The following is a 24,004-nucleotide window of genomic DNA, read 5'->3' on the forward strand; positions in this document are numbered from 1 at the left end:
AACTGACCACCACCCACTCATCCTCCCAGTTTAACTGTAGCTTGACCTTTGGACAGACGAATCTACATCAAGTGGGTCTGAATCTGCAGTGGTGAGCAGCCTTCTTCAGTCATCAGTCGACTTCATTTGCTGAGTGTTGCTGGACTTTAGGCCGGTCTGCGTGTCAGTTTTGTTCAATAGGTGAATCCCTTGTCAGTAATGATTCTTTGTTTCTTATGGCAATTTACTGTGTTTTAGTTTTAACAGTTATTTAGAAAATGATGATAATAAGCAGCCAGCTTTGTTGTGTTCCTGTTCGCCTGTTTTCCTTGATGATTTCTGTTATGTTTTTTTAACGAAAAGTTCTCTTTCTGACTCTACATTGCTTTTCATGCCCTATTGTGGCACGATCAATTGGGCATTACAGCCATATTTGGTACAGTTGCATGCCCTTGGTTATGGTTTGTTGATGTAACGACTTTCTGTTCTGTTTTCACATCAGTGTTGTGCGTCAATGTCTGCGGGATTTACAATTATTTTTCCACAGGAACAAATTTGGACTGTTGAGGGTTAGGTAGCTGACTGTGTTTAATCTGTGGCCTTCTCACAGTGAGGAAGGTGTTTCCTGTTGTACATGTACAAGTTTGCTGTAGTTGACCCTCTCCCGTTGTCTTTTTTGGGTTCACAGTGAGGAGCTGGAGCGTGCTCGGTGAGGTTGGGAAGACGTCAACATGGCAGTCTCCACTCAACTGGGTTTACTGCTTTGGAAGAACTTCACCTACCGACGGAGACAGACTGTAAGTAGGAGTGCTTCAAATTACTGACTCATAATAATAATGGATTGGATGAGTATGCAGTAAATTATTTATATGGTTATTTGTTTTGTTTATTTATTGTTTTTTTATTCCTTTAAAAAAATAAGTTTTCCATTCCTTAAAAACATATAGTCACACACAGTATTCAGTTATGTGTGTTTCTAGGCACAATCATGAGCTTATTTTGCATTGTCTTCTTGTTGGAAGGTAGCTTTGCTAATAATGCAATCAAGTCCACAAAATAAAGTCTAAAGATGTAAAAGATAAAATGGAGGGGTATCTTTTCTTTTGTGTAATTTTCCCTGAATGATTTGTCTCAGTCACATTTTTGGATCAACTTTGAATCAGAGTTGATTTTCCCAGTTCCACACAACTAGTTACAAAGGCTTTCTAGCTTCTAGCTTTGTATCTGGTTCCAATGCGTCTGCAGCCGACAACAATGGACATGATGTAATTCTCCTCCGAGCCACTTGGACTGAAAAGCATTACAGTTTACAGATTACTGTGAGTCAGTCAAAGATGTGATGATGACACATTTACATGTCAGGTCCATTGTCCAGTTTACTGTCTTGTGCTGGTTGATGCCCACACACTCAAAGTTATGTAAATGAAATTCAGTTCCAAGCTGCAGCACAGTGCTTCTTTACATGTGAAGAGGCTCATCTGCATACAATCAAGCCGTTTGACCATCAAGCAGAAACCTCTCCTCAAAGTGACGGCTGTGGCTGCTTGACATTCAGTCCAATTATTTCCAACAAAGGGATACAGTGCAGTGTCTTTTTTCTTCATCCACGCGCTGCTTGTCTGCCATGCTGGTTAAGGCTGAAACGCAGGCAGCTGAAGTGGAGAGGCCATATGGACCAGATGGACAAACTCATGGTCCGCTAAACCCTGCAGACCTCTCTCTGTCTCGCTCTATCTCCCCTTATTAACCCATATACTTTACCCAGACTCATGGTGGGATTACTGTTTACAAAGGACAACAGCTGACAGCCCCCTCCACACACACACACACACACACACACACTCATGATGTTTTTCTTCTTGTGAAGCAGTAGAGATTACCTTAGTTGAACTGAAAATACACAAATACTGCAAAGCACAAAGGAAAACTTGGCACTGTTTTGGGATGATTAACTTGGCACTTTGTTTCTTGAGTTTTTATGTCCCAAGAGTGTGAAGCTTTTTTCATTTGCTTAATTAACTTCTGTCATCTTCCTTTTTGTCTTCCTTTCTTAGATCCAGCTTCTGATTGAGATCATCTGGCCCCTTTTCATCTTCTTCATCCTGATCTCAGTCCGAATGCATTATCCACCCTATGAGCAACATGAATGTAAGCAGACAGGGAGAGTGTGAGAGAGGGAGGGTAGATGGGTGGTACAAAAAACATGTTTCATCTTTTATCTGACACAAGAATCCAGTTTCATTGCTTTTTGAGACATTTCAACTAGCTGAGGCTTAAAAGAAATTACATTGGCAGAAAGCTGAGCATTGAATTCCTTAAAATAATAAAATTATGTACAAGAAAAGAGGAGTTACTTATTTTTCATGCTAAAAGTTGAGAATTGTTAATTTATTGCCATAATATAGTTATCTCTAACATAATGGAGTATTTATTTTTTAATTGCTACTGATTATTTTTACTCTGTGATTGTATTGTTCTTAGTAAGATCAAAATGTTAGTCATCCAAGGTTTCCATGTTATTGACACAGAAGGTTGGATTTGTCAATATTTGTTTGCACTGCGTGAACATGTGACCTTTAGCTCCTGGAAAAGGGAATTGCAATGTAATTTGTCAGCAGAGCTAGTTTCACAACTTTTTACCACGTTTCAAATCAATAAGATTATCCCTGCAAGAAAGCACTTTTAGGAAGGAAAACAGTTCCTTGCAACATTTTTGTGTTTGTGTATTGAGTATTTGGTGAAATCCTACAGGTATCTTCACGTGTAGTTAATTTATTCAGATGGTTTTTACGTGTGATTTCAGGGTTCACCAAACCAGTTCCCCTATAAAACATTGATACCAAATGACAGTGTATCACAATTCAGTCTGAACCCAGTTAACCCAGTGAACTGTGGGGCAACCTCCTGACCCCCCTCTCGCCCTCTATACTTATCTTTACAGTATAATTGCTAGTTAACCGCAGCAGTAGCCGTTTAGTTAGCTGATAAGAGTACAAACATGGTAATGTAAGTAAAGATAATGTCAGTGCTTTTCAAAGCTGGTTCCAAAGGCAGTAGTCGCAGTGGACTATATGTTATAGTTTGCGTGGGTTATAATTAGTTTAATAAATCCTGTTCTCTAACGACTATTTTGGATGGTTCCCAGTTCCGCAAAAATGTTTTACACATTTAATTTCAGTTTTAAAACCAACACTGGATTAAGAGATACTAACGATAGGCCTTTGGGCCTCTTGACCTGGGTAATTATTTACACACAGTGGAATACTTTTAGGGGTGTAGGTTTGTTTGGTGGAGAGTAAAGTGGAGTAACTAGTTACTGAGACACACTGGAAGGATTCACCTGATTTGTGAGAATGACAAATATCCCACTGATTATCAATATTCTCAACTGAGGCCTAAAGATGCCTCTAAATGTTTCTGTTTTACTCATATTTAAGCCCAAATTTAAAACTAATTATAAAAATTGTATGATTCCCCTTCCTTTCCAGGCCATTTCCCTAACAAGGCCATGCCCTCAGCGGGAACCCTCCCCTGGGTACAAGGCATCATCTGTAACGCCAACAACCCCTGCTTCCGTAATCCCACCCCTGGCGAGAGTCCCGGGGTGGTGGGAAACTTCAACGATTCCATGTGAGTAACACAGCCTTCTTGCTGATTCATAGTAATATCAACGCTCTGCTTCAGCTGATTCAAAGTATTCACTTAGCGCAAAGAAAATCAGTTTTGAGAAAATTTGCATCAATATTATTCAGTCTTTCATCAACATAACAATTTTGATTCAGTCACAAAATGTATTCTTTTACAAAATTGACAAGAGAAACAGTGTGCCTAATTTTGTCTCTTTCTTATCTGTCTGCGAACATCACCAGAATCTCCCGTCTGTTCACTGACGCCAAGAAGATCCTGCTGTACACTCAGAACGATAAAAGCTACGAGGGCTACAAGGGACTGTTGAGGGCCCTCAGGAAGCTGCAGAAGAACACTGCTCGTAAGGACATACCTTTGATTTATTCTGTGTTGTATTAAGCTTTTGAATGACCAACTGATCGATCAGTTCAACCGCCCATTCACATTGATCACCCATTCATCCGAAGCCACACTCCTACACATGCAGATATGATTCAACTGCCAGTGACTCACACCTACAACTTATTCACACATTGCTGTAAATGCTTCTGAGCTTCAACTCGGGGAAATATTAAGGTTCATGAAAACATGTTTCCCGAAAAAGCAAGAAGTAGTTTTTGTCAAGATGTTTATTATGACTATCTGTTAATCCTCTATTGAAAACAAAGTAGATTATAGTTTGTTCAGTCTACAAACAATTCAGCTCCCTGAAATGGTGGTCTCACAAAATGAAGGTCCTCTCTCTGTTGTCATGTGAAAGATTCACGTTTCCAATGTAGTTGTAATCTTTTTGGATTTAGATGAAAATTAAACTCAATTAGTATGTGAATTAAGCTTGAATCATTGCAGATCAATAAATTAAGAAAAAACAGATTAGCAACATGTTAAAACTAGATAAAGTGACTTCTCAAGGTCACTTTGGCAGTGTAGCAGCTCAAAGTCCTCAGAGTCTTCCTTATCACTATTTGCCCACCTCCCAGAGGCCAGTGGGTGTTGCACTTCTCTGTTATTGCGTGCCATCGGGGTGGCACAAGACAGGAAACACAGAAAATTGCCCACCACCCTGACAATCATTGTACAATCACTGTACTGATCTGGTAGAAAAGGCGGCGCTGATCCGGCTGGAATGTTGCCTGTCTGTGAGGACCAGGCCACAGACCTGATAAAGTCAAGCTGTGATGCCGTCTGTGCTGTCAGTGTCACCAACGCATTGAATCATTGTCTTAAATTTTAGTGGTTTGCAGAGCAACATTTTGAAAAAGAAAAAGGGAGAGATCATTATGACCTTGGCTGTTCTCTCAATCTCTCTAAAATAACATCTTGTTGATGACTCCACTGTCAAAACACCCTGAAAAAAGGCAAGGGGGGCTGTGTTGAACTCTGCACTTACTTTATTTCACTTGAATAGAAGTCACACAAACACATTAACTTTTGCACAGTGAAAAATATATATTTTTTCCACTTCAATTCAATACCCATTACTCTGAAAAACATGTGGGGACAGTATGGAAAAAACATTAATATTGTATAAAATGGGGGATAATAACAGAAGGAATGGCATTACAGGACAGAGTGCAGGAACAGTAAGCAGCAGTGATGTAACTACTGACCTGAAAATGAAATGAAACTGAAATAAAGGGGTCTAATTAGTGGGTGTCATTTTCGTTTGTTCCATTAGTGTTGCCTTGCTACAGCAATATTTCTCTGATACACATGTGGTAATCAGTCCATCTAGTTTCTATAAATAAAGGGGTTTTAGCTCGGTTTCAAGTCAGACCATAATGTAAGAGTAAAGTGAGCAGAGTGTACCATCAGAAATTATGCAACAAAGCGGGAACAATCACAGTTCTTGTTGTTTTGGCTACCGTCCGTTCTGCGAGCCCAGAGGTACAGTACGTTATGCAATGGCCCTACAAAGCATAGCATGGCCTGAAAAAGGAGAGAGATTACAAGTCAGAGCAAATGAAAAGAAGATATGTTCTGTTCATTGTTAATTGTAAAAATTCCCAAGTTTGCACGTCTCTCAGTTTAATTTTGTGTGTACAGGATGTCCTCTTCTCTGTTTGTGTCTTTCCTGTCCATCTTGTTAGCAGTATACATTAGAGCCCAGTAATAGATCTCCATCTTATCTACTTTCTGTGACTTCATTACATTTTAACTGGAAGGAACAGAGCCAGGGGTCTGCATTGGTTGTTTTTTTTGTTTTCAGTGCATCTGTGCACTTCATCACAATTGATTTCTAAATGCGCACTGGTCTGATAGTGCTTGATCCCATATCTCGCTCTGTATTCGCGTTTAATCCACGTGAGGGAATGCGCAGATGTAGCATGCGGACAGTCATGGATGATTCAGGAGAAAGCAAACAGAGCACTGCTGCTGCAGAGCGATGCTATAGGAATAACAGCATGGATCAAAGAGCTGAGAGTGGAGCCCCTCACGTGTCGGTTAATAATTCAGCAACGGCTGGGGTCAGCGAATGGGATTTACACTGACAGGGAAGGGGGACCATGAAGGGATGAGCTCCCCCACCCCGTAGGATAACAAAATAAATCACTCAGGACATACTTTTGATCAGGTCTAATGCGTTTCTGCTGTATGAGACAGTTCAGAATGGCATGGCAGATAGATGAAAGGAAGAAAGTCAACAGATCCTTTGAACATAGAGTCAAGCAGCATTTTTGAGATGAAGGTTTTCTTAATATCAAGTAGATAAATGGATGAGAGATGGATATGGTCTGATCGTCAGTGTTGAGCTTTTCATTGCCCACGGCTCTTTTTCTTATCTGCCCACCTGTCTTCACAAAAGTGGAGCGGAAAGTGGATTTGCATAATAGAAGAGAGCATCTTACTCTCTTAGCCTTTCACCTCCTTCTCCATTTGATTAAAATGCTTGATGTGTCTGAGCCTGATCTTTTAAAATGGAGACTTCTGAATTTAACTGTGCTTCATTTTGTCTTGAATGTACACATTACTCAAGTTTGCATACACACACGCACAGATCCTTGTACGCCTGTCTTTATAAGTAGCCTCAAGGACTACATTCATTCCTTATCACCTTAACCATAAACATCAGCCCAACATGTTTACCCCAAGCCTTACTTTAACCTTAACCTTATTTGTTGAACCTGAGTGGTAAAACCTTGTCCTACATTTAAAATAGCTCCTTGGGGAAGTGAGAACCAATCAAAATAGCTTCTCAGAGAAATGTCCTGATTTAGATGGTCTAAAACTCTGATAGGCTCTCACAGACAGCTCACACACAGTCAGACGTGCTCAGATACAAGCCAACAAGTTATTTTTTTCTCCAGCTCTCTACATCAAAACAGTACTTAACAGTCCACCCATTACACGGCCATTTTGTGGTTTGATTTCACTGCTGTCAGAATCCGTGCAGCGGCCATCTTTTGTTGATCAGACAAAGACACGGGGCACTCAGGGATGCTACTTTATGCTTGTTAGCCAAGTTGTGGAAGATTAGAGAATATGTGGTTCCACAGAGATCACAGCCTGTTCATGGACTAGTTTGGCCAGTGAGGACACTGGTTGTTTAGGATGTGATGTCAGTATTGTCTAATTTAAAACAGGGTAGGCGCCACCAGGACCATGTGCAGACTTGTAAGTGTTAATGTAGGACTCGCCCTTGTATGCAGCTGGCTCCAACATAGGAAAAGCACACACAAACAAACACAAATAAGGTTTGTCACTTCTTACGTTGTATTTACTTCACAGAACCTCTCTGTTACTGATAACTCAGGGGATTTAGACCACTTAGGCAGTGTAAATAAAGACAAACACACACAGATAAGATAAAGCAAGGAATGAAATACACACATACAAAGACACCTTTGCAGTACCTTTGCTGACTACACAAAGCACTGCTAGACTTTCCATTTTAACAAGGTTGCACCATCCAGTCTGGTTTGTCCTCTAGGGCCTTTGGATGCAATGCACCATGGGAGCTGCAACTTCCTACTGGGACACTGATTAGACCTTATTAGCACTCCCTGGTTGTTCACCCCTGAGAGTGTCGGTCACACACATGCATACACAGGCACAGGTGCACGATTACACACACACACACACACACAAGCACAGAATCCCATGGAGAGCAGGAATGGCAACACACCTCAAACTCAAATCGCACAAACTCTGGTACACAGCCATGGAGGCAGTAAGGGAGAGTGACACCACATATGTGCCCCCTCAACGCACAGAAACACACTGTTCTCTTTTACTTCCTCCCAAGGGATGTTCAGTTCAGTTTAAGCAAAGTGTTTCCTGTTTGTGATAATTGTAAAAGACAGTGAGTAGAAAAAGATTTGCTGGAGATGAAGGGAAGGCATGACGTTATTTTAAAATAAGCCATCAAAATTCACTTATTGTGTTATTAAGTTGAGAACAGACTAGAGGAGAGCAGAGCAGTAATCATTCATTCTTTGTAAAATGTAGTCATCTTAATATTCCAGGGCAGGAGAAGAAATAATCAGTTAAGTTTGATGCATCAAGCCTAACATGAAAGTAAGCAACCGATATAGACAGTGCGGTTAATAACCAAAATAACAGTCTGCTGTGCAGCGGCAGCTATTCCTGCTTTCTCTGCATGATTTCTCTTAACTAGTTTAGCACAAAGTCTAGAACAGCTTCTAGTACAACTCGTGAGTGGATGGAGAGAAAATTGACAAAAAGGGGTGAGGGTACAAAAAAATAGGTGAAAGGTCGAGACGGTGAAATCTAGGTAGGAAGAGAGAGTGAGAGAGAGGAACTGAACAGGCAGTAACTGGAACACCCTGTAGTAACCTCGGCTGAGTACAAAACTCAGAGCTGAGGACGAGAGCAGTGTGTGTGTGTGTGTGTGTGTGTGTGTGTGTGAGGGTGCATGTGACCACACAGCTGACTCAGGCCAGTTTCAGAAATGGTTTGACTTCTTTGGAATGCAGTAAAAGTACAAAAAGCTCTCCGAGTACAGAGAGGACAGTGTGTGTCGGTGTCAAGTTATCAGTATTCAAATACATCATTTGATATGGATTTGATATGGACTCCATCATTTATTCAGTGATGTATTTTTGTGTTCTCTCTTTGACTCCTCTAGTTATTGATGTATTACATATTGTGGTTATCAGTGAGCATTAAATCATGGATCATACAATTTCTGGAAGATAAGGGAGTTTTAAGAGGTATACTGTGGACAAGGAAAGTCTGGGAATTTGATAGGCTTATTTGGATAAGAATATTGAGGAATTTTATAAGCAATCACTTTGGATATATTCTATTACTTGTTTCACATGGTCACTGCTTTTTCTTTTATCAAAGAGGGCTTTGTGTCTCACGGTTGGTTGACTCAATGCTTCTGTTTTTTTTTCTAGGTTTCAAGCTGAAGGATTTTCTGCGAGACAATGAGACCCTTTCCCACTTCCTGCACCACAATGCCTCACTTCCTCGTCACGCACTGAAGCAGATAGTGGAGGCTGACGTCAATCTGGAGAAGGTAGAATATTACAATCTTTAAGGACATTTCCCTTTTTTCTTTACTGAAATGCCCTTCTTAAAAGCACATGCTCCAAACTTCAACATTTTCCCTTCAGTGAATAATAATAACTCAATGATTGGTTTGAGATTTTTCTAACTTGTGAATTGCTGTAAATTATCAAAGTACATGTTACAGGCCTCCATCAGTCTCAGCTGCCAAAGCATGAAGCACTACAGTATCATTTTGTGTACAGTCTTTTTGTTTGGTCCTTTTCACATACGAGATTATCACACTCCCCTGGCCACAATGCTCGTGCATAAATCCATGACCTTGGCTTGACAGTATCTGGTGGGCCACAGGATTCTGCTGTGGCACAGCTAAGCCCTTAATACCCGGCAGAAAAATCACTGTGGGTGAGGGGTAGGTGGGTAGAGGCTGTCAGGCACCAAAAGCCACCCTCACGTCCGTCTCTCTCCCTTATATTCTTTTCTCAGACAAAAAGAAAATCAAATTTTCTTTGGGATATAATTTTCCTATTTTCCTTTCAACTCTACAACTTGATTCATTTTTCTCGTCTCTTCCCATCTTTTCTTCATTTTTCTGGTTCCCATATTTCTCATTTCGCTTTCTGAGTTGATAGTATCTCCTTCGCTCTTAATTTCATTCCTCTCTTCCTGTGCGTCATTTTTTTTTCAAGCTGATGATCGATTTCAAAGCAACCCCCTAACATTTGTTAAAGCGTATACACACATAAACACACACATCCTCCTCCTCTCCCATTCAAATCCAGTTTATTTGTATAATCCAGTATCACTTACATACATACAGTACATTGACTGATTCAGCTACCGAGTTCCACCTCAACAACAGCTCCCTAACCAACCCACTACATCATCCCTGCTTTGCAATTGGAGGGCTGGTGTCACATGACCACTACTCTTCCCTCTACCCCCCCACACACACACACACATTTCCCCTCACGTGCAGAGACAGAGGTTCAAAGACAAATTCACGTTACACCACCTGATTCAACCTTCCCGTTCTCCCAGACATCTATTGATCAGAGAGGATGACTATTCACTTGTCAAGGAAGGTCATTAGGAAGAGGAGTGAAAATGAAGGGAAGCTTATTGGTGAGCTCCTGTGCTCTCCATTATTATTTTGTTGTTGTTCGACAATTACTTTGCAGTAATGAGATGCAGGAGAGCAAACACACAAATGAATGAATATAAAAAATCTCTCAAGGGAAAAATTTGTGTGGAGTTCTCTATCGGACGATTGGTGTGATTCCCAATCCTCCAAACTCTCTGCTGTAAGCCCTGATGTTTTTCCACTGAAAAGATTACCAGCTGTGACTGTGTGTGTGTGTGCAGTTTGAAGCCTGATAGACATGAGGGCATAACACAGACAAGGACATTTAGATGATAAGTCAGTGTGCTCCGCTCTGCCTCTCTCTATCTCGCTCACACACACACACACACACACACACACACACACACACACACACTCCTATACGTCTTTCAATGCTCTGATGTCCCAGAAAAGGACATCTTGTTACTCCGTCTGTGCACAGACGCAGCTGTGCTTCCTCTTCCAAATAATGTGTTTAACCATTTTTGAAAAATGAGGGGAGAAAAGTGTTTTTTTAAATGACAAAAGTTATTTTACATCTAAAAAATTATCACCAGATGAGTCTCTCCAAGTAGAGTTTTATTTGGTGAACATTTCGTGTCAAAAACCTCTACTGAAGATATCCTTGGCATTGACGTTCTTGACATTTCTTTCCCTCTCGGTTGCTCAGAATCAGAAATACTTAATTGATCCCCGAGGGGAAATTGTACAAAACTAACAGGAGCAACTGTAACAGGCTGCATGCACGGTCGGCGCTTGCGCACATATTGAAGAAGCCCCATTTGCAGATCTCAGCGATATCTTTCTGCGAGCAGCATCATTGTTTTGTTCTCATGGTCAGATTTTAGGAATGTAACTTTTTTAGACTGATACATACTGATTTTTAAAGAGTCAAGAAAAACTACCAAGGGAACTCTGTGATGTAACACAAACAGTCTTACTCATCACACATTAATGCAACGTTACTGCGCATCCAGAAGGGAAATAGAGATTAATGACTGGTCTATACTAATAATATTTATTGGCAGGACACTCTTTTGTTGTTTGTTGTATGTTTCAGTTATTGTGTAGTATTTATTTAAACTGAATATAATAAACTGCATATAATGAATCCAACATGACGGGGTGGATGTTGTCACATAGTGTGTAGCGAACATGTGCTCATGTCATAATAGTCTACTCTTCTCTGCCCAGGTGCTGACTAAAGGTTTCGGCTTCCATCTCCGAGACCTCTGTAACACCACGCCCCTGGAGGAGTTTGTTCACATTGCCGACCGCAACGTGTCGCATCTGACTCAAGAAATTATCTGCAAGTCCTCCAGTGATTGGCTAAACAAGGCGCAGAGCCACTTCTTGTCCAACTTGGACTTCTTCAAACCCATTCGGGTGAGTTTATCCGTTGAGTCAAACACATCAACCAACCAAAACCCAGCTACTAACTTAAAAGATAATGAAATATTCTTAATAACGTGGATCTTATTTTCATAGTTTGCCGTGTCGCTTCACCGCTAGATAGTTGGTTGTCCTCCAGCATAAGCAAGATTAGGTTGTATGAGTAAAGATATTCCCAGAAAATGCAATATTCTTCAGTCAACTGGGAGTCATATATTGTTTGGAAACAACAGATTGTCTCTTCCGTTTTACAAGCAGAAATAATTGGAAGCTATTGCTGTTGTTTTTGACTGTTTACAGAATATGAGCTGGGACATCATGAACAGCTCTATACACACACAAATAGATTCACAAGAAAAAATGCAAACATGGATGGTTGCCTCTACACTTCAGAGACTTATTCTAATTGCCTTTTAAGGTCATTTTACTGTGACTGCTAAATGGGAGCCATTGACTGTGACGCTAATATTATGTGACAAGAGGAATCACTGTTTGTACAGGTCTGGCATGAAATCACCAATCAAAGCCAGGCCCTTGTATTCACCCATTTAAAGTAAATCCCTGATCCCTTGTCTTTTCTGCTTATTATGAAACTTTGTGTTTTTTGTGTTCCCTTGTTTTCCTCTCATCCTATGATCTTCCCTGAACAGCCTGCCCCCTTCCCATAAAACCCGTGACTTAAATGTGAGTCACAGTGGTGAAAGATGGCAAGAGGTGAAACAAACATTTTGTTCTGTAGTACTAATCTCTACTGGGAGAAACAGACAAAGGATGACAGAGGAAAAGTCATCTCTGCTTTAGAAATAAATCAAGTCAGCAATAATCAATGCTATCCTAGAGCCTTGCTGTGCTGTCAAAGAGACTAGAAAAGTTTTTCTCTTGTCTCTTGATCTGAGAATGAAATCTGGTTTACTGTGGACCTGCTTCATCCAAAAACACATGTTGTGTCCAAACGTTGACAAACTTTGATGCAAGAATGGAAAATCCTTAACCAAAAGCAACAACATTGTGTAAAAAGTGAGGCCAAGAAGTCTTATCTCATAACTCAACTTTCTCCCATTAGTTACTTTGTGTGTGGGCATATGTGTGTAAGAGAGAGAGAGATCGTTAGGTAAAGAGAGCATGAGATAGAGGTCTTCAGCGACACCTGTGCTTTATCGAGTGTCAGGCGTTCCAGCAGCTGACAGCTTAATGTGATAGACGAGAACACACACACACACACACACAGCAGTTTGACTGACAGGAACATAGGAGGTCAAAGCCACGCTGACCTGTTGTTCTTTCTCGGCTCCCCTCTTCCCTCACCTTTGACCCCAGTGTTTTTCCTCTTCTCTCTCGGCCACCTCTCCTTTACCACAGTTTGTTTCCCTTTGTCACCTTCCTCTGCCTCTGTGATGTGAGCCTCCATTATACTGTATCATGCCATATGAGAGAAAACATGAAGGAAAACTGTGATGATACCTGATAATAACCAAAAATAATAATATATCAGTTGAAGGCAATAGGCACATAACAAGTAACTGTTGCAAATTAAACATTGTTTAGTTACATTTATATATTTCTATATGTGATTGAATTTACCTTCCCTGCACCTCAGTTTAGTTTTATTGTATGTTTTGTTGTAAAATCTCTGCAACACAGTAGCGATGCCATTTCTCTCCAACAGAAGGACGTGAAGTCGGACCCCAAAGTCGTTCAGGAAGTCTCAGCTGCAACCGACAATCTTCTGGAGAGCCTGGGAGCGCTGGCCGTGGAGGTAGATACACCTCATGCACACACACACACACACACGTTACAACAGTTACAAACAGGACTACTGAAGTATTTGTTTCCAAAGTTCAGTCTTCAGTAGTAATGTTCAATCAATTATTTCCAAGAATCAGCTCTCGGTTCAGTTATTGTACACACAGGTCACATGCAGTAGTTGGGGGAGTTGGGTCAGGGCCATATTGACAATATTAACACATATAAGTGTACACACACACACACACACACACACACACACACACACACACACACACTGATCTTTCGAAGCACATTCTGATAAAAGCTTGACTTGGGGAGCTATGTGGGTTTAACAGTTGCATGTACAAATGAATAGTGTCAATTAAAAGGAAAAAGAGGTTATTGAGTTGGTTGCATTATTAAAAACATGACTGTACACGTACGTACCAATGTGGGTCTTGTTTTTCAACATTCAACCATGTTAAAAAAGGCCTTTTCACTTTGTTCCACCACAGTGGGCTTTGATTTCCCCCACTTTTGTAAAAGCTTTCTCAAGCTCAGATGAGAACAAAATGGGCTGTGTGAAATCTTCCTGTGGGTGGTGGCACAAGAGCTGTACTCAGCCAACCACCAGGTGCACTGAGACTGTTCACTGTCTCGCATTCACACACACACACACACACACACACACACACAGTGTAGGATCACATGCCCGCACCCTAACACACACTCACATGCCTGGCCTAAGCTAATGTAACCCATTGTGAGCTGTTGGAATGTAGCGAGAAAGAAGAGACGCAGCAGTCGGTGATGAACACACACACACACACACACACACACCCACCCACATACACACACACACACACACACCCACACCCACACACAACACAACCCCCTTTCTCTCAGGCTCCTGCTCTGCTGAGTTGGCAAAACATAAAGACCCAGCTGTGTGTGTACGAGTGCGTGTGTGTACATTTGTGATAGCACTTCCTGTCTGAGCAGCTGTAAGAACATCAGTGTCCTCAACCACTAATGTAGCGGCCTTCATCAATCCTTTTTTATCCCCTTTCCACCGTATCAACTTCTTTTTGGCTTGGCTCCGTGTGAGAACGTACTGAACAAACACGAACTCGTGAAGAATGTAAAAGACGAAAGCAGAAGAATGTTAAACAAAATCATTTTGCACAACTTCCTCACCGGTTGCACCATGTTTTTGATTGTTTCTGAACCACCTCTTGTTGATCTTTTTTATACCCCTGTGGGGACCGTGTGCTTGTTTTAGACTGCCGGTCAACACACAGTGGCACATTCACTGAAAGAGCATCTATTTAATCACTGATAATTTTGTTGCTAACAGAAATCATTCCACTTCACGGTGTATTATTTAGCTTGAAGCAGATTATATGGGTTTGCTTCGCTGGTTGGTAGATGAGAGAGCTATGAGGCTGGCAGAGTGGAGAAATGCACTCACGTAACCTCTCCTCTCTGTAACCAGTAATCATCTGCAGCCTGTGTTTCAATCCAGGGCTTACCACTGTCGGAAGGCAGAAAGAACTACCGTGATAATGGATTTTCAAAACGTCTTTTCAGTAGTCATGAAAAAGCTCATTTTCACATTTTGACAAGCCACATGAAAATTTTATGTATGCAAAAATACAATTTATTTTGAATATTTTGAAAGGGGGCAGAATGAACCAGGATTCATCTACAGTACTAGAACCAAGGAGCTGGTGGTCCAAGAAAGTCTGTAACACGTTCAGTTGCACTTGTGGCAAAAAAGTGGCAGATTTCCCTCCTGGCTGTCGCAAAGATCCTCTCAAACTTATATAATCTTCATTATCAGAATGAGGTAAATTGTGATCAATAATCAGAATCAGAATCAGAAATACTTTATTGATCCCCAGGGGGAAATTGTACAGTACCGGTGCTCCCATTCAAGAGTAGAAAGTAGCATAATTTAGAACTAAAAGTACAAAATATAAAAATAAGAGATACAAAATAAAAAAATATACACATTTACAGTATTTAAGTGAGGTAAAAAATATATACAATAACAATGAATATGTATGTATGTGTTGCACTGAAGTGTATGACTATATATGTATTGCACTTAAACATTTAAGAATAAATAGTGAGGTAGTATATGAACAGGTGAAGTAGATACAGATTTCCAGTGATGGCCACAGGCAGGAATGATTTCCTGTGGCGCTCTGTTGTGCATTTGGGAGGAAATAGAACATCAACAATAGAACATCCTTTGCTCATTTCGCAATTTAAGTCAATAGTATTCAACAGCCTTCCATGTTCTTGATGTATTTTAGTTAAATCCTAAATAGCTGCAGTATTCTCCTTAACTCTTTTCTCTGTTTGTAAGTAGATTATTTTGTTTAGCTCAGGAGGATGGCAGCGCTGAGATTTGAACTCTAATAATCTGGACTCCCACTCATTCCCAGGCTGTTACAACAACTAAAACCTTCATTATGAGTGGGGATAATTAAGGAAAAACAGGTAATTCCTTCCCTCCCCTGACAAGCCTGGCAAATGCATACTTTAAAAAAAATGTAAGTTTAATCAACATGCTTCTCTGAGACATTACTGACATTTATCTTCTTTGTATTGTTTGTCCTAAGTAGCTTAAGCGGTTGCTTAGGGAAGCGGTAGGGAGTGTGTGAATAAACTCGAGTAACCTCTCTGTTCCCAAACCTGATCACTGTCACCATGGAGAAATCTACAACCTGATATCTGGTTCAATCAGAGTCTCTTACAGATATAAAGATATCATTTTAGCCTAATCAGAACCAATCAATTTTTATTTCAATCAATTATTAGGGTTCGTTTTATGTAGGGTTTTACACTGATGCTAATCATCAATATGCTTACATCTACTTGTGTTTTACTGCTTTACATTTAGCAGTGTATTGTTATTCTTTGTTTTGAGGAGGTTTACATTGTTGGAGAGAGCAGGAGTGGACTCTACTAACCTCAAGACAACTAATTCCTCTCTAAGTCTTATAATATTCAGATCACAGCCCGGTTTAGATGTAGTTAAAATGTATGTTCTCATGTTACCAGTTCATTTATGACAGGCCCCTGAGCTGCTCTGGTCGAAATACCTGTGTGCTGGAGTGGAAATTTGAACTTCAGTAACCTCGTACAGGCTCTTCTGCGAGGTTACTCTGGGACAATCCTCTTCTGCTGTCTGCCCGTCTGTGTGTGTGTGTTTCTCACCTAGTCACCCAAGTTAACATGGACATCATCCCTCGGGGGAAATGACACATATACTCAGTCACAAAAAAACGTTTTCAGCACAGGCAAATTAATACTTACTTGCACAGACTCACACACGCTCATACAAATGTTTGGCCGGCAGAGTCAGTTGCACACACACACAAAAAAAACGACATTAGAAGATACTGGTCTGTGTGTGTGTGTGTGTGTGTGTGTGCGAGCATTTGACACCAAAACAGGAGCAAAAAAAACAGTGGTGTAGGTTTCTGTCAGTCATTGCTCTGTTTTTGCAGCCACTGTAGCCTCTGGCAATACAGAGATGATGACACGTATTTACAAGTACATATGTAACCTACTAAAAGGCAAAAATATGCAACACGCACACATTAACACAACCGGTTCTGTACTCAAGCAGGAAAGCATGTGGCAGTTTGATGTGGCTGCAGGCTCAGCTGCAAAGCAACCGCATACAGAACGTCTGTGATCTGAGACGCAGCAGTTCTCTCAGTGTCACTTTCTCTTTGTTGGAAAACAGTGTTGAATATCTTGTTGAGGGGCAGAATAAGAATCACATGCTATAGACAGAGAAAACACTTTTTGTTCTGAAATAGCCATGTATGGCGTGTGAGGATCTTCTGTGTGTTTGTGCCTCGTCTGTCTATGTTCTTCTGCTTGCATTTGTGTTTGTGTGTCAGTGAGTGTGTACTCTGTGTGACAATTGTCAGTATAATAGCGCTCTGCTTGTGGAGCCTGCGGAGGTTTGCCTATTAGGAGAACGACCGATAGTAACCTCTCTTTGTTCTGGCGCCTTCCGCACTCATTTCCACCTCCTACTCTGCTGCAACCAGGCTTTCTTTCTTTGTTTTTTTCTTTCTTTCTTTCTTTCTTTCTTTCTTTCTTTCTCTCAGTTTCTGTCATGTATGTGAGGAGTCACATATTCACCTCAGTAAAAGGTCTGATTTCCTCAGCCTCCATCCATCGCACACAGAGCTCGAGCTTAGCCTAAGCCCAAGTAACCTCCTGTGGCTCACGCTTAGGAAACAAAAGCTTCCCTCTTCTTCCACCCTTTCTTTGTTTTACTTGCACAGAAAGCACAAAACCCCTCCTGTCATTCCTTCCCGATCACGAGTTGGTGACATAATTGCATGTGCCGTCAACCAGTTTGGAGACATTAATGGGGAACTTGTGGCGACTTGTTTCTTGACCTGTAGTTACCCCTATGTGAACCACAGTGAACTCCCTGCTCCCTTCTGCGTGACATAACACAGACTTGGTAGTTAATGTCAATAGAAAATCAAGAACAGTTTCTCTGGAGACAAAGAGCCATATTGTTTTGTAGTTGTGATGAACATAGCCACAGAACTTCATGTTTTATTTTCATTGAGAATGTTTTGACAAAGAAATCCCATGAACATGCATCGTCATAGTTGCTTTTGATGCAAGAAACAGTGTGATAACATGTAATTTATATGTTATCTGACTCTCCTCTAGAGAGAAATGCAAAACAACGCGCACACAGAGGGGGAAGATAGGACTGGCAACAGCAGTTAAATTTATCTTAGTCAGGCAGACGGCTAAGTGCTAAGTGTCTCCACCCCTCAGTGCAACACTTGACTTCCGTGTCTAGAATACCACTCATGGTTCAGATGATAACCTTTAATATCATCAAACCTACAGTGTCACACACACAGGATTCGTATAAGCTGCCTGTGTTGTGACAGATGATAGCCTTTAAAATGTAAACATATTATTTTCTCTTCTCACACTGTGAGCTACAGCATATGAGACATGTGAGATCCCCTGAAGGAAGAAGCATGTGCAGAGCACATTTGAACACAGATGTTGTGACACATGGAGCTGATATGACATGCAGTACAAACCCCTGAACATCACAGAGTGCTTGTTCTGTTCTGTGGCTGGAAGCTGAAGTCATTTAGGACTAATTTCACAGATATCTATCTATATAATTCACAGACTGAAATCATTTTCTGCAGAATTTTCCTTTGTTAAAAAGTACTTTTCATAATCCATATACTTTAAATCACCTTAAAGCATGAGCTCCAGACTCCAGCCGCATATCCCAGAATGAAAGCATTAGTGATCTAAATGTTAGATTGTATAAAGTTTAAAGGCAATATTAATCATTTGAAATGTGCTTTGTAAAGAGACATCAACACCCACACCTGTATGTGTGTGTGTAGCCAACTGATGATGATGACTGTTTGATATTTAGTGTGGCTAACGAACCCATCAAATGCATAAAGAACATTAGTTGTTGATGTAGTTCTTAATCCTATTTTTTTTCTTTTGGTGTGCATGCACATGGAAGATGTCTCTGTGTCTATGTGTCTCCCCTAGCTTATCAAGCTTGGACTTGGAATGACATACTGATGGCCAGCCATTATCATGTTAACATTTCTGTGTGTGTGTGTCTCTCTCTCCCTTCAGCTTTCCAGCATGAATAGTTGGAAGGATATGCGTAAGGAGATCCTGTATCTAACTGCAAATGCCACAGGCTCTCCAAATCAGATGTACCAGGCTGTGTCACGTATCGTCTGCGGACACCCCGAGGGAGGCGGCCTCAAAATCAAGTCTCTCAATTGGTATGAAGACAACAACTACAAAGCCCTGTTTGGAAACCATGGCAACGACAGCGACAGCGAACCTCTCTCCGCTTACGACAACTCTTCCAGTAAGCGTCCAAAGCTACCCTGAAACTACCAGATTTATTCATCCTCATATACCATAGGAGACAGACAAGGTTCAAGACTTAAAATGTCTCTGTGTTTATTTTCCAGCTCCCTATTGTAACAACATGATGCGGAGCCTGGAGTCCAGCCCCATTTCCAGGATGATCTGGAGAGCTCTGAAGCCTCTGCTCATGGGGAAGATCCTGTACACCCCAGATACTCCAGCAACACAGAGAATCATCCACGAGGTACAGCAGGCCCCTCTCATTCCTAAGACCTCCATCAGAATCTTGAGGCCTCATAAAATGAAACTGAGTGTGTTTGTGTGTGTCGCAGGTTAATAAGACCTTCCAGGAGCTCGGCGTGCTGAGGGACCTTGGAGGGATGTGGGAGGAGATGAAGCCCAAACTTTGGAACTTCATGGAGAATGGCGAGGAAATGGACTTGGTCAGGGTACGTGGGATGCACTGACAACACACACACATATGCAGTGTTTAAAGACAGTAATCTTTGCATCTCTGTGACTGAAGTATAATTATGTGTCTGATGTGACTTGCAAAAGGAGGACCACACAGCTTCTGAAGCTTCTGTAGGGGTCACCACCCAGACTACTTCAGTATGGGTATTAACAAAGTCTTACTGACCATTAAAGTCACAGATTTCGTTTATCCTCTTGTGGGTTCTTCCCTGGATGATGAAACTACTTGTAACTGTGGAGAAAGATGACAGGGGCAAAGTGAAGTCAATTTTTCACACTGGCTGGTGTCTTTTGGACAAACATAAGAGATATATAGACAGATAATCCAGCTGAAAGGGACACAGAGTTTAGGTCAACCATAAAACTTGACCAATACCAAAAGTATTAAAATGGCAGCAATCTGAAAACACAAAGCAAAACAATCATTTGAACCATTTGTTCTCAGTGATCACATCAAACAGGGACAAGCAGACAAAGTGATTATTTTCTTGCCCACAGGACTACTTGTTCTGTCTAGATTAATTAATTGGTAATAATTTACAGCCACTCTACAAGAATGAGTAATTTACCATCATGTTCTTAAGAAAAAAGTCTCTATCAGATGGCATATCGTTCATAACAGGGAACTCTTCCTGGCTAGAAATGTGTTGGTTTTCCTTCCTTCTTTTCCTATGTAAATAGCCTAAGCACCACTTCCACCTAGTGGTAAAAGGTGATACTGTGAAATAACTTCACGTTGAAGATATTTGACCATTAGCCATATGTATATGTGTGTGTGTGTATATATATGTATATATACATGTATATATATATAGAGAGAGAGGGAGAGAGAGTCCTGAATCTCTGAATAACAATTAAATGCATTTTGAAAACATGAAAAGAGAAAAAAGCTGAATTATCTGTTTCTGTCAGAGATGAACCACCCTTTAAGACAGTTAAAATTATTTTTTGCAGGGTTCATATGAACTCCATTGTTTGAATTAGTTTTAAATATTGCATTTTAAGCTCTGTTCAGCCACAAGCTACACAAAGAGATGCACAAACACACACAGAGCGCAGCAGTAATAAAGGTCACAAAACCAAACAAGCTTAAAGCCATGTTGCCATCGATGTTGTTTGATATACATTTTACAGCGCCAGTAGAAGAAGGTTAATAAGTCTTGTGGGAGCAAGACTCTGAGACACTAACCGTTGGGTTTTTTACTTTTTCTGTATCCTCTTTGATATTAGGTATTAGGTAACGGTAGATTGACTCTCTATAATAAACAATATAAACCTTCCTTTTTGCAGACCCTGCTCCAGAATAACGCCAGTGCCGCGTTCTTTAATGCCCAGCTCGGTGGGACTGAGTGGCGTGTCTCAGATATGTCGAACTTCCTGTCCAAGGCCTCAGAGGACCAGAGACCTGCAGGATCCGCCTATACCTGGAGAGACGTCTTCAACGAAACCGACCAGGCCATACAGACCATCTCCCGCTTCATGGAGGTGAGTGTGTTAGTGCAGGATGCATCACCAAAAACAGGGTTACAGCACAGCACACACTTATTACATTATTCTCAAACTGTGAGCAATGAAATGTGTACGATGATGATGACTGTTTGTCCAGGAAAACTTATCCAGTACCCTTAATACCAAACCAATTTTGACTTCAAAGGAAAAGAATGTAGAGCGTGTTATTATGTTTTCACATTAGTCTGCATATGCAGACGTGTGAAATTCTATTACTGTGTAGCCATTTTTGTTTTCAGGCACACTGCCAATAAACTCATATTTGTATGGGTCTTAAGTTGTGTCTGCACAATAGCGGCAATCCAATATCTTCCATTTAGGTCAAGATGCAAAGAAAACCCAGTGGGGAAATAGGTTAAATGCTAATTGCCCAAATAGGCCATCGCCTTATAAAATCTTCCTGCATCTTCTATTGTTTTTTAATGCACTTTGAACTGCATTTAGATCCCGGCCCGGCTATTTAAAGTCTTGAAATCAAATGTTCTTTCCCTTTCCTTCCTTTGTCAAATCAAATCGCTGCCATGCTGAGTGTGTCACTGCTCCCTGTCTCTGCGCAGTGGGTCAGTGTGCCAGAGCCAAGCCTTACCAATAAACAAGCACCCCTGCTGCCAAATGTTAATCAATGTTCATGCCCTAGTGAATGGGTGATTGTTGTCTTATGTATCTGTGTCAGGGAATTTCTTGGTTGAGATACATAGTAAGTAAACATCAAGGTTCAGGGGTAACTAACAGCCTTGTGATGTACTTCTGATATATAATGATCGGATTAGCTAAATAAGTAATGGTGTTTTCCATTCCACAGACTGATGACGCAGATTACTAATGATAAACTGATGATTTTGATGTGGGTTTGAATCCACCTCATGACCTTAGACTCTATTTAGTCTCCTCACCCTTCTGACCGCTGTTGATAATGCAGTAAAATGCAATACTAATACTAAGACAATACTAATCATTTAGAAAAAGTGGGGATTTCAAACCCTGATTTGGGGTCAGTTAGTTATCCATGTCAAATAAATATTGAACACATTATTTGACTGATGCAACACTGCAAACAACCCACTGACCTACTGACTGTGTCTCGCCCTTTAAGGAGCTCATATAATGTGTGTGAACTGACATTCCTTACACCAAAAACTATGTCAAGGACTTACACGACCATAAAAGGTCTGTCATGCTCGTAGCATTAGGAGTGCTCATGCTGTATTTTCATTATGCTTTCTGAACTCATTGGCTTCTCACACAGTCTGAGGGGATGAGGTATAAATCAGATTATGTCAACTTTGTACAGTATGTGAGAGGCTAATCTGTAGGAGGTCTCAACAAATCAGCAAAACAACTCTGATGTGGTTACTCAGTGTCCACACACACAAGGCTCACGTTTGTGTAATAGGGTATAGAGTTCATTGTTGTTATCAGCTTCTGAACAATACAGAAGCTTATCATTACGACCACCTCACATTTTAAGTGCTAAGGGAAACTCTTATTCAGAACAACTGAATAAATAGAAAAAACACAAATAAAACAGTAGAGGCATCAATGACAATCAACTGTTGCAGAGTTTGAGAGTCTTTTATTTCTGTCTCTCTTAGGAAAGATGTTATTACATCTATGTTTTCATTTTTCATCCTTCTTTAACTTGGTGACGCAGACATTCACACAACATTTAGACCTCGCAGCACCTCATGCAAATGCGGCTTTGTTCCCAGTCAGACAGTAAAATATGCCATAACCCCACTCTCTTTTCCTCTCAGTGTGTGAACCTGGACAAGCTGGAGCCGGTAGCTAATGAGGAGAGACTGGTCAACAAGTCCATGGGTCTTCTGAACAACCAGAAGTTCTGGGCTGGAATCGTGTTTCCTGACATCGCCCATAGCAACAGCACCGACTTGCCTCCCAACGTCAACTATAAGATCCGCATGGACATTGATAATGTGGAGAGGACGAACAAAATTAAAGATGGGTAAGAGGCCGTGTCCAACTCTTAGTTAGATGCAGATTTTTATGTTCTCATGAGCTTACTGATTTTTATCTTGCTTTGCAGCTATTGGGACCCCGGCCCCAGGGCAGACCCCTTCGAGGACCTTCGGTACATCTGGGGCGGATTTTCTTACCTGCAGGACGTCATCGAGCATGGAATCATCAGAGCCATCACTGGCACTAAGGAGAAGACGGGCATCTACATTCAGCAGATGCCGTACCCCTGCTATGTCGATGACATGTAAGTGACCACTGTGCAAAGTAAGAGACTAATTACACCTTTCCCTGTACAGTTACAGTCAACAATTGTTCTCTCTTTTTTCACAGTTTCCTGCGGGTGATGAGTCGGTCGATGCCTCTCTTCATGACCTTGGCATGGATGTACTCAGTAGCCATCATCATCAAGGGTGTGGTATATGAGAAGGAAGCACGGCTCAAGGAGACCATGAGGATCATGGGACTGAACAACGGCACCCTGTGGCTCAGCTGGTTCATCAGCAGTTTAATCCCGCTCCTGATCAGCGCTGGCTTGTTGGTGATGTTATTGAAGGTTGGTGTTGCCACAGACACGCACACACACACAATGTGTATGTACTTTGTCATCAAGCAGGAATGTCAGCAAATTGCTGATGTTCACACTCAACTTTTAACTTGATAGTCACTGTGTTTGTCCACAACCACAATCACGTCATTGTCAAGAAATGTCATCAAATTGTGGAAAACAAGTGATATCATACTGCTGTAACCAGGAAACTTTCATTTTCTTTCTGTTTTTCTCTTTTTTCCCTGTCACCCTTC

General features: G+C 41.0%; 1 protein-coding gene across 1 annotated transcript in view; it reads left to right on the top strand.

The window, feature by feature from the left end:
• LOC139296226 (phospholipid-transporting ATPase ABCA1-like) overlaps positions 1 to 24,004 on the top strand; it is a 39,603-nt gene that overhangs the window by 3,439 nt on the left and 12,160 nt on the right. Inside the window, exons 2-15 of the mRNA XM_070918585.1 lie at positions 668 to 776; positions 2,034 to 2,127; positions 3,468 to 3,609; positions 3,849 to 3,967; positions 8,970 to 9,091; positions 11,399 to 11,590; positions 13,263 to 13,352; positions 18,998 to 19,241; positions 19,348 to 19,487; positions 19,576 to 19,692; positions 21,008 to 21,202; positions 22,981 to 23,189; positions 23,271 to 23,447; positions 23,534 to 23,756. Coding sequence (XP_070774686.1) covers positions 711 to 776; positions 2,034 to 2,127; positions 3,468 to 3,609; positions 3,849 to 3,967; positions 8,970 to 9,091; positions 11,399 to 11,590; positions 13,263 to 13,352; positions 18,998 to 19,241; positions 19,348 to 19,487; positions 19,576 to 19,692; positions 21,008 to 21,202; positions 22,981 to 23,189; positions 23,271 to 23,447; positions 23,534 to 23,756 — 2,130 coding nt within the window. The 5' untranslated portion in view covers positions 668 to 710. The remainder of the gene's footprint in view (positions 1 to 667; positions 777 to 2,033; positions 2,128 to 3,467; positions 3,610 to 3,848; positions 3,968 to 8,969; positions 9,092 to 11,398; positions 11,591 to 13,262; positions 13,353 to 18,997; positions 19,242 to 19,347; positions 19,488 to 19,575; positions 19,693 to 21,007; positions 21,203 to 22,980; positions 23,190 to 23,270; positions 23,448 to 23,533; positions 23,757 to 24,004) is intronic.

The sequence above is a fragment of the Enoplosus armatus genome, chromosome 2 (assembly GCF_043641665.1).
Source record: "Enoplosus armatus isolate fEnoArm2 chromosome 2, fEnoArm2.hap1, whole genome shotgun sequence".
Taxonomy (NCBI): Eukaryota; Metazoa; Chordata; class Actinopteri; order Centrarchiformes; family Enoplosidae; genus Enoplosus; species Enoplosus armatus.